The 14,285-nt window shown below is 41.8% G+C and overlaps 1 protein-coding gene across 1 annotated transcript in view; it reads left to right on the top strand.

Moving 5' to 3' along the window:
• Positions 1 to 14,285, top strand: part of LOC144531180 (SWI/SNF-related matrix-associated actin-dependent regulator of chromatin subfamily B member 1-like) — a 63,771-nt gene that overhangs the window by 15,153 nt on the left and 34,333 nt on the right. The window contains exons 2-4 of the mRNA XM_078271164.1: positions 4,833 to 4,944; positions 5,501 to 5,609; positions 6,483 to 6,620. Of these exons, the coding sequence (XP_078127290.1) occupies positions 4,833 to 4,944; positions 5,501 to 5,609; positions 6,483 to 6,620 (359 nt within the window). The remainder of the gene's footprint in view (positions 1 to 4,832; positions 4,945 to 5,500; positions 5,610 to 6,482; positions 6,621 to 14,285) is intronic.

The following is a 14,285-nucleotide window of genomic DNA, read 5'->3' as shown; positions in this document are numbered from 1 at the left end:
CAAGTTCATTTTTGTACATCATACCATGTGCGTAAAAAACAGCGTACGTAAACTTTTTTGTGCGCATGCAACATTTATAACCAGAGCCCCAGGAAATAGGCCTTAAAGGAGACCAATTATGCTTTCCTGTATTCTATATATATATATATATATATATATATATATATATATATATATATATATATTTATTTACAATGTTGGGTGTTTGTTACGTGGCCAAAGCTTCAAATATAATGATATAAATGTATTTAAAAGAATTCCCTGTGAGCCAAAACCAAAATTTCCCACTGTTCTGAACACTCCAGTTTCAACAGTTTTTTTCTACTCTTGGCTCAGTATCATGTCATACCGAGCCGGTTTTCTATATATGGTCATCTGCTCCAGTACTACTGCAGTGTTTACGTTACATAAACTGCTACATGAAGCCACATGCTTACGCCAGGGAAAGCTGTAATTGCTGCAAATGTTATTAATTTCTCCCAAATTTCTGCTGAAACTGTCCGGTTATGTAATATTTGGTTTAGAAGCCTTTATTGGTAGAGTAGTAGAAAGTGCTATTATGTACTCCGTTGCAGTTAACAGTACACTTTACGGAGGCTGAGCACAGATGCGGAAAATTCGGAGATCAGGAAACGCAGACCAATCAGAGCACACTGAGCTTTATCGGTAAGGGTGCTTAAAGATACAGGCACTCCGGGGCGACCTCTAGCTCACCTGGTAGAGTATGCGCCCCATGTAGGCTAAGTCTTTGGCAGCGGCCTGGGATTTAATCCGACTTTGCTGCAGACTCTGGATCAAGTTTTCAAAGGAACAAAAAGTTTCTAAGGTCTAATGAGTTTTGCTTGTTGAATGACCATAAAACTAAACACTACACTATAATTGGTGTATGTCAAACACAACATCAAAAGAAGGTAGAAACACACCACCCTACCATGAAGCGATGCTTCTCTGCAGCAGGCCCTTGAGCACTTAAAATACAGAGAAATTCTGAAGGCAAATTCTGCTGCAGTAAAGTATGCAAGATAATTTTAGCATGGGAAGAGATATTTCATTTCCAACATGACAACGATCCTAATGAATTTGAGCTTGAGAAATTTTAGTGTCCACACTTGTAAAGCGGATTTAGACCTATCTACATAACATTAAGGCTGTAACTGCTGCCAAAGTTGACTCTACTTAAAGGGTAACTACCGTTTTTTTTCAACCTGGAACAACCCATGTTTTTGTGTCTAAGTGACTGATGGGAACACAAATCTTTGACATTGGTCAGTATTAAGCAAGATTGCTGCAGTTGGCAGCGGCAAAACAAATTATTTCACGTTTTGTTATTTTAGAGTTAGTTTTAGCTAGGGCTGAGCAATATATTGATATATCGATTTCGTGATATGTGACTAGATATCGTCTTAGATTTTGGATATCGTAATATCCTGATATGACATAAGTGTTGTCTTTTACTGGTTTTAAAGGCTGCATTACAGTAGAGTGATGTACTTTTCTGAACTTACCAGACTGTTCTAGCTGTTCTATTATTTGCCTTTTCCCCACTTAGACATTATGTCCACATTACTGATGATTATCTAAAATCTAAGTGTGAAGATATTTTGTTAGAGCACCAGTTGTCAACCTTAGAATATCGCCGCAATATCGATTATATTATATAACTTTATTGTCATTTAGCAGAGTGCAGTTATGTAGACGATAGAGATTAATTATGTGCAACAGTGTATGGTAAGATAAGTACAGGTTTTCCAGATTACATGTCTACAGTGACAGATAAGGAGTATAGAGGGTTATGTACAGAGTATAGACATTCTACATGGGCTTGAAGTTTATCAAGTTTATTTTGAATAGATTTTGCATTAGCGAGGATGATGGATGGTAGAGGAATACAAGAGAGTGACTGTCTCTGTAGTCTCTAAAGTACGCCACTGCATCTTTGTTTTATGTGGCGGAGCATTGTTAAAGTCTTTGTAATCATTGAGTCAAGGCACAGGAAGGTTAGCTCAGGGGGAGAAACTGACGGAGGGTTACTCCATTGCAGAAGAAACTCTGCTATATTGAATCCGAGCCAGGTGATCATGCGAGAGCTGGAGACCATGAGAAAGGCATAACGCCAACCACAGTAGAAAGCACACTGTAAGTTCCATGGTTTTGCAAACATAGAAGACAGTCAAAAATGTGATTGCATCCAATTCCACCTTTTGATTAATCCAGTTTGATTGTTTAAATTGAGATTAGTAGGGAACACATAGACAAACACAGACATTTTGTAAGATTAAATTGTTTCCTTAAATTGTGCCGGAATCTGCTTTTTAGAGATTAAACCTCCCCTAACTTCCCAGTTGACTCTCCCTCGCACACACCATAAATCAATTTTCATTCTCTCAACAAATATTCACTCATACTTACACCATCTCTTGTCACCACAATTCCTTACTTTGATCTTCACTTTTATCACTTTTACTGTTACCTTTTTAAGTTCTTTTTTTGTGTGGCCTGAGGGTAGAAGCTCCTCCTGAGCATCTCAGTGCTGGCCTGGTGTATCCGGTACCTTCTTCCCGACCTCAAAAGGGAGAAAAGACTGTTACCTGGGTGGTTGGGAACTTAAATGATTATCCTAGCCTTTTTTTTAGAGCTCCTGGTGTTAATATCCTTTAGATTGCACGATGTGGTTGTGCGTCAGTAGTAGGGCTGAACGATTAATTGCATTTGCAATTATATCGCGATATGTTAAAATGCGATTTCCTAATTGCAAAGGCTGCCTTTTGGTCACGTGACTCACGTCTGCACTCCACAGAGAAAGCATCAACTTAGCATTCTTCATTCATTTCTGTCATTCAAACAACTATTAGTTGTAGTTTAAAACTTTTACAGCCATTTTAATAAAATAAAGGGTTTTATTCCATACATGCAGTTAATGGATACAGGCACACAGAACTGAAGGCTCGGTTAGCATCGATTAGCTCTGATTAACGGTTAGCTCCAGTTAGCTAGCTCCGTTATAAATCTATGGAGTGGAGGAGAGGGGTAACAACCAGACTCTGATAAATGACGTTCGGGGAGCTTTCACAGCAGTGTGGCTGCGTTGTTTCAACGGTTTTATTAGTGCAGTTTATCTCACGGCAAGAACACCAGCAACATACTACTAACGTAACGATAGCCTCTCTGAGAGAGTGCAACGTTGTGACGCTGTCATGCACACGGCACGCAACTTCATGAGGGGAGGGGCTGGAGGCAGCTCCTCTATGTGCGCTGTAAAAAATACACCGTTTCATATATATTTTTTACTTATTTAAAGTATTTAAAATGTGCAACTAAATAATCTAAATACTAAAGTGTGGTAAAGCCACATATTTGTTTTTATATTTCTGCAATCGGCACTTTAGTGTGATTTGTTTCTGACTTTCATATGAATGTTTACACCAGGCGGTCAGTGCTCAATATACTACTATGATTGAAGTAGTTAAACAAAAGATGTCATTCATATAAATTCATGCATCACCTAATTTCATCATCATATACATGCATGGCCTCCAGGAAAGAACAGTTTGTTTAATATATCTAATATTGTGTTTCTCATACTATACAATGATTTATTGTTTCTTTGTTGAATAATACAGAAGACAAAGAGCTTAAAAAACAATCGCATATTGAATCGCAATTGCAAAAAAAATCTCAATTAGATTATTTTCAAAAATCGTTCAAATCGTTTCAAATATTCCTTTTACGTTGGTTGCTACAACAACCTCTTAATGTTTTGGCTCGTAACACGGTGACAGGGATAACGTTACCCGGTTTAGCTCACGATACATCCAAAGTAGGCTAAGTTACCGTATGCAACACTTGAAATGCAATGATGCATCTGTAATTTATTATTTTATTGTAAATTAATGATTTTCTGTCTGAGCAAAACATTCATCGCAACTATGTGACCTCCCAGTATTGCTAACTCAGTAATATACAGTGGGCAATACAGCACCGTAAAGAAAACATCTTTACGACAGCAGGTGTGGTAAAAACACTACAGCTTTTGTCCAAAAGGGACGCTAGAATCAATACAAACTGAAAGTTACAAATAGCCACTTCAAATAACTTGTAAAGAAATTACCAATGTGTATGGGAACTGACAACAAAAGGCTTAAAATGTATTGTATTATTGTGGCGCCAAAAGGCCCGCCAAAATATTTTGGGTGCACCTAAATGAAAAAAAAAGTTAGATGCACCAGTGCAACCAATGTAAAAAGATAGTCTGGAGCCTTGACTCAGAAGTCTGCTGTAGCCCAACATGAAAACTTCAGTAGATATAAGTGTCTACCCTATAACGTATTAGAAAATTAAGTTCATGCTTTTTTTTTGCAAATTAGGACTTAAGCACAAAAGAAATCGCCTAATTATTATAATAATTATAATTATTTTGGACCAAAAGTATTGAAATTCTAGATAACCCTGTTTGTAAGCTTTCCGATAATCAGAGAACCATATTTAGAGAACCTGTTTCTTTTCCAATATGGATCAACTTTGATGGCCCCTGTCTCCTGAAAGGTTGGTTATTCTTGTTAATCAATGTTCTAGCATTCTCGCATAGGCCTATAGGTTAACATGTAGGGGAAAATTTTTTCAAAGCGAAAGGGGTGAGGTCAGAAGCTGACTGATTTCTGATGAAATGCCCCAATAAAAGCTTGTCTTAGAAACTTGTAGCACCTCAAAACATGGATGGTTCATTTTGATTGCTTTTGTGGAAAAAAAAATATATATAAAAAATACTTTTAATCACAGTATCATTTGATGTTTTTTTTTTCATTTATTTAATTTTGGTTTCCTTTGCTTTCCAGGTTGGAAACTATCTCCGCATGTTCAGAGGCTCTCTGTATAAAAGATATCCATCTTTATGGAGGAGGCTAGCCTCGGTGGAGGAGAGGAAGAAAATCGTAGCATCATCACATGGTTATTGGTGCATCTTTGTTTTTTCACACTGGACAGTGATAAATTCATTTTGAACTCCTCCTAGTCTGGAAGCTCTATAGATTGTATACAAATTATATTTAATAATTGCCGCTATAAACAATTTTAATATTGTAGATGTAAAATATTATATTTGAATCAAGTGACCAGTCAGACTATTGACTTGTCAACATACATATTATCTCAAGCAAAACGTGTCAAGTTAAAAAAAAGTTTTAAAACTATCTTTTTTATTTTTATTGATTCATTTTATTTTTTACATTAATAGCTAGTGTTTCATTGGACTTTATCAGGGGAAATCATACAGCATACAGTATGGGTTGAAACTAGAACAGGTGGTTAACATGGCTAGATAGCTACCATGGTTAACCCAACTAACAGAAAATCCAAAAACATTATGTCACAGTAGTGGTGACAATCATTAATAAGTGCATCAGTTACAACTGATTAGCACTTGTAGCCCCAATGCATTTAGGATTTAAAATTTGAGCAAAAGTTGACATGCGTCTGTGTTTTCTTTGCCATTGTCCATCTGTAGCTACTAGTGTTACTCTGCTGAAGGCATCAGAATGTGAAGAGATCTTCGAGGGTAATGATGAGAAATACAAGGCGGTGTCCATCAGCACAGAGCCCCCAGCTTACCTCAGGTAATTTCTATGAGATGATGGCTCATTTTCAGTGTTTTATTTTTACATTGTTATTTATTTAGATTTTTTCCTGGCCCATAAAAGTATGTGTGAATGTGTGATCCAAACTGTACCTTGGACTCTGACCATCAAGGTGCAGACGCTGGCCCCAAATACTTCTCACAGCATAGAAATGGATTGTACCATAGTTGGATAACTGTTTAAGGGGAACATATCCCATGCAGTGGATATGTCACATGCCTTTGGTGTGGGAGATCTGGGTTCAATTCCCACTGCGATACATCAACCAATGTGTCCCTGAGCAAGACACTTAACCCACAGTTGCTCCAGAAGAGTGTGGCTTCTGACATATGTAGCAATTGTAAGTCGCTTTGGATAAAAGCGTCAGCTAAATGACATGCAATGTACTATTCCAAATAATCATGATCAATCCTTAGTATTGTCATCAAGGTTATCTCAGCTTGTCTCAGAGACTGCAAAATTGTAAACGGAAGCCTGCATAACAAACTGCAGGTGGGGATTTTGGAGGATGTTGCCATTTACCAGTCAAGGAGGGTACTGAAAGATGCTATGAAGTTCGGATCTATTTTTCTTTTTTTTATTTACTTGACTTGTCTACCTGAGCACAAGGTTTCAATGTTAGGAATAAAACCTGTCAAAAATAGCTTGGCTGTCTAGATCTTATTGCTGTTGGTCAGTCTGTTGGTTTTTTTTGAACAGAAAAAAAACAATTAAATTGTTAATCGCAATTATTTGTATGACAATTAATCGTCAATTAAAATTCATGATTGTGAAAGCTCTACCCCCAATTTTATGGAAGTACAATATTTGCTTTTGTACCCTTGTCAACATTGGGTTTTGTGTCCTTTCTAGGGAGCAGAAAGCAAAGAGGAGCAGTCAGTGGGTCCCCACGCTGCCCAACAGCTCTCACCATTTAGATGCTGTGCCTTGCTCCACCACCATCAACCGTAACCGAATGGGCCGTGACAAGAAGAGGACCTTCCCACTGTGGTGAGAAAGTTGTACAGAAAAAAAGTGCAACAGTATGGCACAAGCTCTGTATCTCCGTTGTGACTATTTCTGTTGTTCATTTGTTGCCTGTACTTTGGGCTGCTATATCCAACTTTATTTGTCCACCTCATTTACACAGTTTGAGGAGCAAAAATATTACATGACACAGTCCAATTAAACAATGATCCGGATCTTAGCCCAAAAATCTGTGAAAGGCTGTGTTCATGAGTCTTAACAGCTAGGTTTGGGTACCGAACTCTGAACTTTTTTGGGTACCTGTTCTAAATAAATAGCATCATGTTTTAAGTAAATAGGATAAATAGCTTTGGAATTATTTTTACAACTGAAATTATTTTGTTGTTATTACAGAGTGAAAGTACCGAAAAAGGTACCGTTGGGTACCGGAACCGAATTTATGTGAACGGTACCTAACCCTACTAACAGCTTGGGGGAAGAAGCTGTTTTTTAGTCTTGTTGTCTGTGTCTGAATTGTCCTGTATTGTCTGCCAGAGGGGAGGAGTTGGAAGTGGTGGTAGCCAGGGTGAGTTGGGTCATGTTTTAGGCCCTGCTCTGACGGGCCTGATATATGTATATGTTTGCTGGAAGCTGGGTCCCAGTATGTATTGAAATATCTTTATTAGTCTTTGCACAGCCCTCTGTTCCTTCTTGGTGCAGCTAGCAAACCACGCTGTGATGCAGTATGTGATAATTCTTTCCACAGTGCACCTGTAGAAGTTCACCAGGTTCTGTGGCAGACCAGCTCTCCAAGGAATTTAAAACTGGGGACCCTTTCCACTGGATCAGATTAGATTAGATTTATTAGTAAAACACCAGACTGTCAGGTGTCTCACCTCATCCCTGTACGTTGACTCATCATTGTTGGTGATCAGACCAATGACTGTTGTGTCGTCTGCAAACTTTATGATGGTTTTTGTTCTATGGACAGGCAGACAGTCATGTGTGAATATGGTGTACAGGATAGGGCTCAGGACACACCCCTGAGGGACACCAGTGTTCAGGATGAGGGTGGAAGATGTTTGTTTTCCCAGCCTAGGGTTGGTCAGAAAGTCCAGGGTCCAGTTACAGATGGGTTTGTTCAGGCCCAGCCCATGAAGTTTAGACACTTGGCTGTCAAGGTTGAATGCTAAAATTCAAAAAGAGCATCCTGACATATGTATCAGGATGTTCAAGGTGCTCCAGTGCAGTGTGGGGAGTGACACAGATTGCATCTTCTGTGATCTGTTAGCCCGGTAGGCAAACTGGTGTTGGTCTAGTGTGGCAGGGATGGACCAGGATTAGTCTCTCAAAGCATTTGGCTATCACCGGGTTGAGTGCAATTGATAGTCATTTAAAAAGCTGATGCTTTTTTGTTTGGGAATAGGCACGATGGTTGTTGCTTTAAGACATGTTGGGACAACAGCGTGGTTCAGGGAAAGAGATTAAAGATGTTGGTAAAGATTTCTGCCAGCTGCTAATACGGCACCGGTGCCTTAACGACTGTTATCTACCGGACCGAATAGCAACGCGGATTTCGGTGCCTTATTTAGGTGCCACTTAAATGCCTGCGCTTCTCTCTGATGCTCCGAAAACGGACGTTAGAGGGAACTGAAACATCGCCGCACGGGACGCTAGTCAACACTACACTTAGCAGAAGCTAACGTTAACCTACTGTTAGCTAGCAGCTGGAGTAAACACGGTTAAAATGCTGACAGCTAAATGGTGTAAAGTGTGACTGTATTTCTGTATTTTTGTAGAGGATTCTAACACCAGACTGTAGCTGTCGTCTGAAAAACGCAGACTCAGCTTCGCCTCGCCAGCCTTGTGGTGCATTCAATGTTATTGTAAAATACCCTTTTCCCATCCAGTGGTTTTTTTTGCCATTTTGGGCTCCTCTTTTTTTTTTTTAGATCAACTTTTTATTGTTTTATATTTTTGAACAGACTATACAATTGAACAAGGTGCTCGTTTTTTAAATATATATATTTAAAATCTTTCGGTTCAGGCACCATTGTAAAAGTATCGTTGTATCATGTTGATAAGACAGTCCCTCCAGAAAAATGCGATTATGCGATCGCATAATTCAATGCATAATCAGCCAAAGTCCGCATATTTGTACGGGGGCCGCATTTTGTCAAATACGCCACACTTTCTCCACATAAATTGCTGATTTCCGCGCAAAATATGCGGGGCTTGCATGATTTCATAATCCCCGCATTTTCGTTGCAAAAAAGTCACATATATCTTAGCAGAAAGTTGAAAAATGTTGCTTTTACTTCACACAAGAGCAGCCATTTTCCCCTGTTGCCATGGGAACGTTATGAAATGACGTTATGAAATGACGTTATGAGGTGACGTGAACATCATCGAAAAACTGCAAACCCCGCGATGAAGTCATGATGAAACCGCAGTTTTTGCAAGTTCCCGCAATTTTTGCAAGTTCCCGCAATTCCATCGCATAAAATTGCATAAATTTCCCCCATATTCCATCGCATTTTTTAAGAAAATGTGCCGCATAATCAAGGATTTTTGCCCGCAACAATCACAAAAAATTCTGCATTTTTCTGGAAGGACTGATAAGAGCATTAAAATGAGAAAAAATAATGGGACAAAAAGAAATCAAGGGACATTTAGAATAGAGAAAAATGTGCGATAAATTGCGCGTTAACTAAGACATTAATGTGATTAATCACGAATAAATATTTTAATTGTTTGACAGCACTAGTCAAGAGTCATTACTGGTGAAGTTTTTTATGCTATCTTAACTAAGTCTATAGTTGTATTTTGCTTCTTTAATGCCACGTTTAAGATTTCACCTTGCTAGGCTATAGGCTGTAATGCCATTGCCTCTGTAAGCAGCATCCCTAAGCTTTAGCAGGTTCCTAACTGTTCCGGTTCCAACTAGCTGTTGTTCAGCCAAGGTTTCTGGTTAGGAAACTCACAGATTTTCTTAACAGTAGTATGATAGTACTGATGTTGGTGTACTGATCCGTATCAGCAAAAAGACTCCAGTCAGTGCACTCAAAACAGTCTTGTAGTTGTGCTGTTACTACTTAACACCAGTTAGTTCTCTTAAGAGTGATTTATGGTTCTGCGGAGGCTCCACGCAGAGCTTTCCCCATAGCCTAGGTAAGTGGCCTGAAGTTTATACTTGTGCGTTGGTGTGTGCGTCGATCTCTTAAGGAGAATAGCAGGGCTGGCATGTGTGTGTGCGTGGTAGGGCGAGAGAGAGAATGACGGTGATTAGCTTCTGAGCGATGACCAACTCTAGAGTCATAGTGGGAGAAACAAAGTCTCTCCTTTGCTTTCTGACCACGGTCGGAAATCTGCAGCAGGAAAAGTTAACCCTCTGCTTGATTTCATGTTGTTTATGGAGAAGGAGACCCTGGAAGTGTGGCGAAATTCAAACTGTAAATATATTATAGTTATGCCGAAAGTGTAGCTAGCTAGCTAGCCTCGATCTTTAGCTACCCATAGGATTGAATGGACACTAGCAGCTAACGAAACCCCTCCTATTCACAAAAATGCATTAAATTGAAATCAGACACAAGCGTTGGCTTTGTAAGACCTTAGGGTAGCTGTTATATAAGTGGCGTGACGAAATTCAAACTGTAAATATTAGGGCTGTCAGCATTAACGCGTTAATCGCGATTTTTTTAAATTGTATTAATTGAATGCCGCCATTTATTAATTTATTTTCACTTCACTCTTTTTTGTGTCGTGCCTAACAGGCTACTATTTTGCCGTACTTCCTCGTAACACATCCTGCTGCTGCAGGAATAGCAACGCAGATTTCGGTGCCTCATTCCGGTGCCACTGATATGCCTGCACTTCTCTCTGATGCTCTGAAAACGGACGTTACAGGAAACAGAAACATCGCTGCACATGACGCTAGTTAACACTATACTCGACAGCAGCTAACGTTAGCTTACCGCTAGCTAGTAGCTGGATTAAACACGGTTACAATGCTGACAGCTAATGCTAAACGGTGTAAAGTGTGTCTGTATTTCACTGTAAAGGATTCCGACACCGGGATGTAACAATCTGCAGCTGCTGTTGTCGGAAAAACACAGACGGTGCGTTCAATGAAACTGGTAATTTACAGCTTTGTGGTGCATTCAAAGTTGTTGTTAAATTCAAATGTGTGACTAGATTAAATATATAATAAACAAATCAAGTTCATAAAGCCACTTTCTTTGCATTCATTTGATTCTCAATCAAGATACACTGGTAAGAATGGCTTTCCATTGTTAATATGTACTTAAAAACAGTTTTGAAATGCAAAATAATAGAATTTTAATCATGTGATAAAACATGCGATTAATCGCGATTAACTATAGAAATTCAACGATTAATCGCGATTAAGAAAATTTAATCGTTTGACAGCCCTAGTAAATATACTATAATTATGCCGGCAGCCGGCCAGTTCCGCAGAGCCCCGTGCCCCGGTTGTCCAGTAACCCATACCCAGTTTCTCCTGGGTATGGAGCCCAGCAGGCTGCCGCTGTCTTGTCAGACTGTGGACCTCCTGAAATCCGACACGTCTTACCAAATTTGAAATTAGCCATCAGTTTTCATAAAACGGCCCATATTTGAGCTTTATATAGTTGATTTCTCGCATAAAAAAGTCTCAGAAGTGAATTTTATAACGAAACATTGCAGTGTCTGAAATATGAGACCTGCTGTCTCGTCTCCAGTGTGTTTGTATGTGGTTCGCTCCAACCAATCAGCGCGCAGCTCATTTTCTCAGTTTCTACTGACCGCCAGAGGCGGTGCTTTCAGCACCTGGATATCCATCGCACGCATGTGCCGGTCGAGTGTTTGTATCGACAAAGTCACCTGTGACCTGGGTGATGTATGCCCTGTGCCCCGGCACAAAGGGCAGGCCCACCCAGGAAGTGACCTCTTGCATCTTCTCGCGTTGGCAAGCAGGTTTTCGAGTTTCAAACTGATTTTGGCGTTGCTGGAAGTCTTGTTACCCATACGGGTTGGAGCTGTGAATTTATGCCCTCCAAAAGACTGCGACTAGCCGCCTTAACATGATTTTCAGCAATTTTTTCATTGAAATATGCCTTTTTAGTATTGACCACTAATCTGTTAACTTCATTTCTTGCCTTTTTATAATCAGCCCAACTCTGCTCATCCTTGTTTTCTCTGAATTTACCATACTTCCTATTTCTTATCCTAATTGCCTCAAGGATGTCCAAATGACCAAATCGCTTCAACCTGCTCACTATTTAAGTCCGTTCTATGATTAAAACCAATGTCCGCTCTTACATATATACACAGCCCTCCACCTTTGCGGTTTCGATCCCTCCTAATTACCAAATAATTCTCCAATTCAATTTCAGCGTCCGTAATGGAGTCATCCATCCATGTCTCGGTGAAACAAAATATTCCCACCTTTCTGCTTTTGCTGAGGTGTCGGATCTTATCGGCACTGGCATTGGCGGCGTGTGCTCGTAGCGTAGCCACCCCGTAATTGAGTTGATTAAGAAGCGCCCTTTTGCCGCTGCTCTGGTTTAATAGATCTTCCTTTGTTTGACAATCATGGTGCATGAGTGTGCTCGCTTGGACACTTCACGATCGCTCCGCATATCCCATTACACGGCAAAAGGAGATATTCAGTCTTGAAATTCATTGCTGCACTGGAGTGTGTTCGCATTAAGTTATTTTCGCCTTAAAATAGAAGGGATTGTCTACATCATATTGTAGCATCACTGTCAACAATAACAGCACCTGGGACAGTGTGACATGCTTAACCACGGTGCAGGCTGCCTGCTTGCAGCATGAGTGAAGGCGCAGCAAGACAGTCAGTGACAATGTTTATGACCTGTGTTGACTGCCGGGCCCCTCTTGAGCCAGATGATGGCCACGACAGATGTCCTTCCTGCCTTGGCATTGACCACCTAAGACAGGGGCTAACAGAGCTGGCGTGCATGAATTGCGCTTGCCTAAGCCTAGCGGTGCGGTCAGCCACACTGGCTCAGCTAGGGAGGACCAGTGGGGCTCAGCGGCCTCTGCCACACAGGGACAGTCCTCCACCCCCAAGTCCTCACAAGCGTCTAGGGACTTAGAAATGTGAAAATCCTAGTACAGGCAAACGTAAAAAGGTTTCCCTGTCACAAAAGGTGGACAGTTTGACGTCTGAATTTGCACAGATTAAGGCTCTCCTTCAGAAATCACAGCCTTCAGGTGCAGGGGCAGATAGTGGGTTCGCTACAGCCCAATGTCACCACCACCTCCAATATTATCACCGGCATTCAAAAGCCAGGAGGACGATGTCCTCTCCACTAGGGCTTCGGAGAGCTTAACTCTTGGCCAAGAGGAGTATGTAGAGGAGGTGGGTGATGACGGGGCAGGCCAGGACTTCAGCTGCTCTCGTCCTGGCTCTCAGGAAACAAGCCACAGTGAAAGGGGAGGCTCAGAGAGCAGCCAGACATTGGTCAGGCTTATTTTGAAGGTGGCACTAGCGCGTCTTGGGTTAGATAAGGCACCGATCGTAGTACCTCCTCAGAGTGCATTTTTTAAGACGCCTCCTCAGTCAACAGCTCTCTGTGTCCCACCATCAGCTCCATACATTGAGGAGCTCCAAAGGTGCTGGGCAGACCCCAGACGTCTCTCTCACCTGCCAAGTGACTGTAGGGCATTGGCGAACATGGAGGATGCGTCCAGCTACGGACTAGGCAATATGCCCAATATAGAGCTGGCTGTTGCGGCCTTTGTGCTGTCCCCGGCCGCAGTACCGCTTGACTGATGATTCCATCGTCAGGAGCTATGACACAGCGGCACGTATGGGACGTATTGGAAATTCTATGTCCCACCTCATCCTAGCCCTGTCCCAGTCACTACAGGACTCAGATGCAGACCCGTCTATCCAGAGGTTAAGCGATGCCTCCCTGCAGGCATTTGCCTACATGAGCAGGGAGCTAGGAAGGCTTATGTCCTCACTAACCCTCGCTCAACGCCAGATATGGCTGGCCCAGTCTCCTCTTTTGGAGCCATGCAGAAGGGCACTCCGTTCCCTTCCGGTTGTTCCAGGGGAACTGTTTGGCCCTGCAGCACAACAGGCTCTGGAGCGTAGTGTACAGGTTACACAAGCAAGACGGCAGTTCGCAAGTCTGCGCCGTGAATACCCCAGTAGACAGAGGCCCTATTCGTCCAGAATTACAGCAATACCACAGCCAGCCGTCCAGCAGGTGACGCGACGCTCTGGACGATTTCAGCAGCCCAATCCAGTACAGCCCCCTCGCTTTCCACAACGAGGCCAGACCTCTGTCCGTCGCCCCTCCAGGCATCAGAGTCGCCCCTCCAGGCATCGGGGGGGGGGGGGGGGGTAAGACAATGATCACACAGTCGTGGCGGTCGGACGCTTCACCAGCCAGCAGCTCTGATGCTGGGAAGCGTTAACATCAGACCCCTGGTTGTGACGACCCTGTCCCAAGGTTACACCATACAATTCCGACGCCGACCGCCAGGATTTCGTGGGGTCAAAATGAGCATGGTCAAGGATCCGACCAAGGCCCTGGCCCTACGCCGGGAGATCTGGGCTCTCCTGGAGAAGGAAGCCATCGAGCCATTAGACACGCATACACAGAACGGTGGCTTCTATTCCACGTACTTCATCATACTAAAAAAAGATGGGGGCCTCCGCCCCATACTGGACTT

This window comes from Sander vitreus, chromosome 16 (assembly GCF_031162955.1).
Source record: "Sander vitreus isolate 19-12246 chromosome 16, sanVit1, whole genome shotgun sequence".
Lineage (NCBI taxonomy): Eukaryota > Metazoa > Chordata > Actinopteri > Perciformes > Percidae > Sander > Sander vitreus.
The sequence above is the reverse complement of the archived record's forward strand: the minus strand, read 5'-3'. Positions and strand labels throughout refer to the sequence as shown.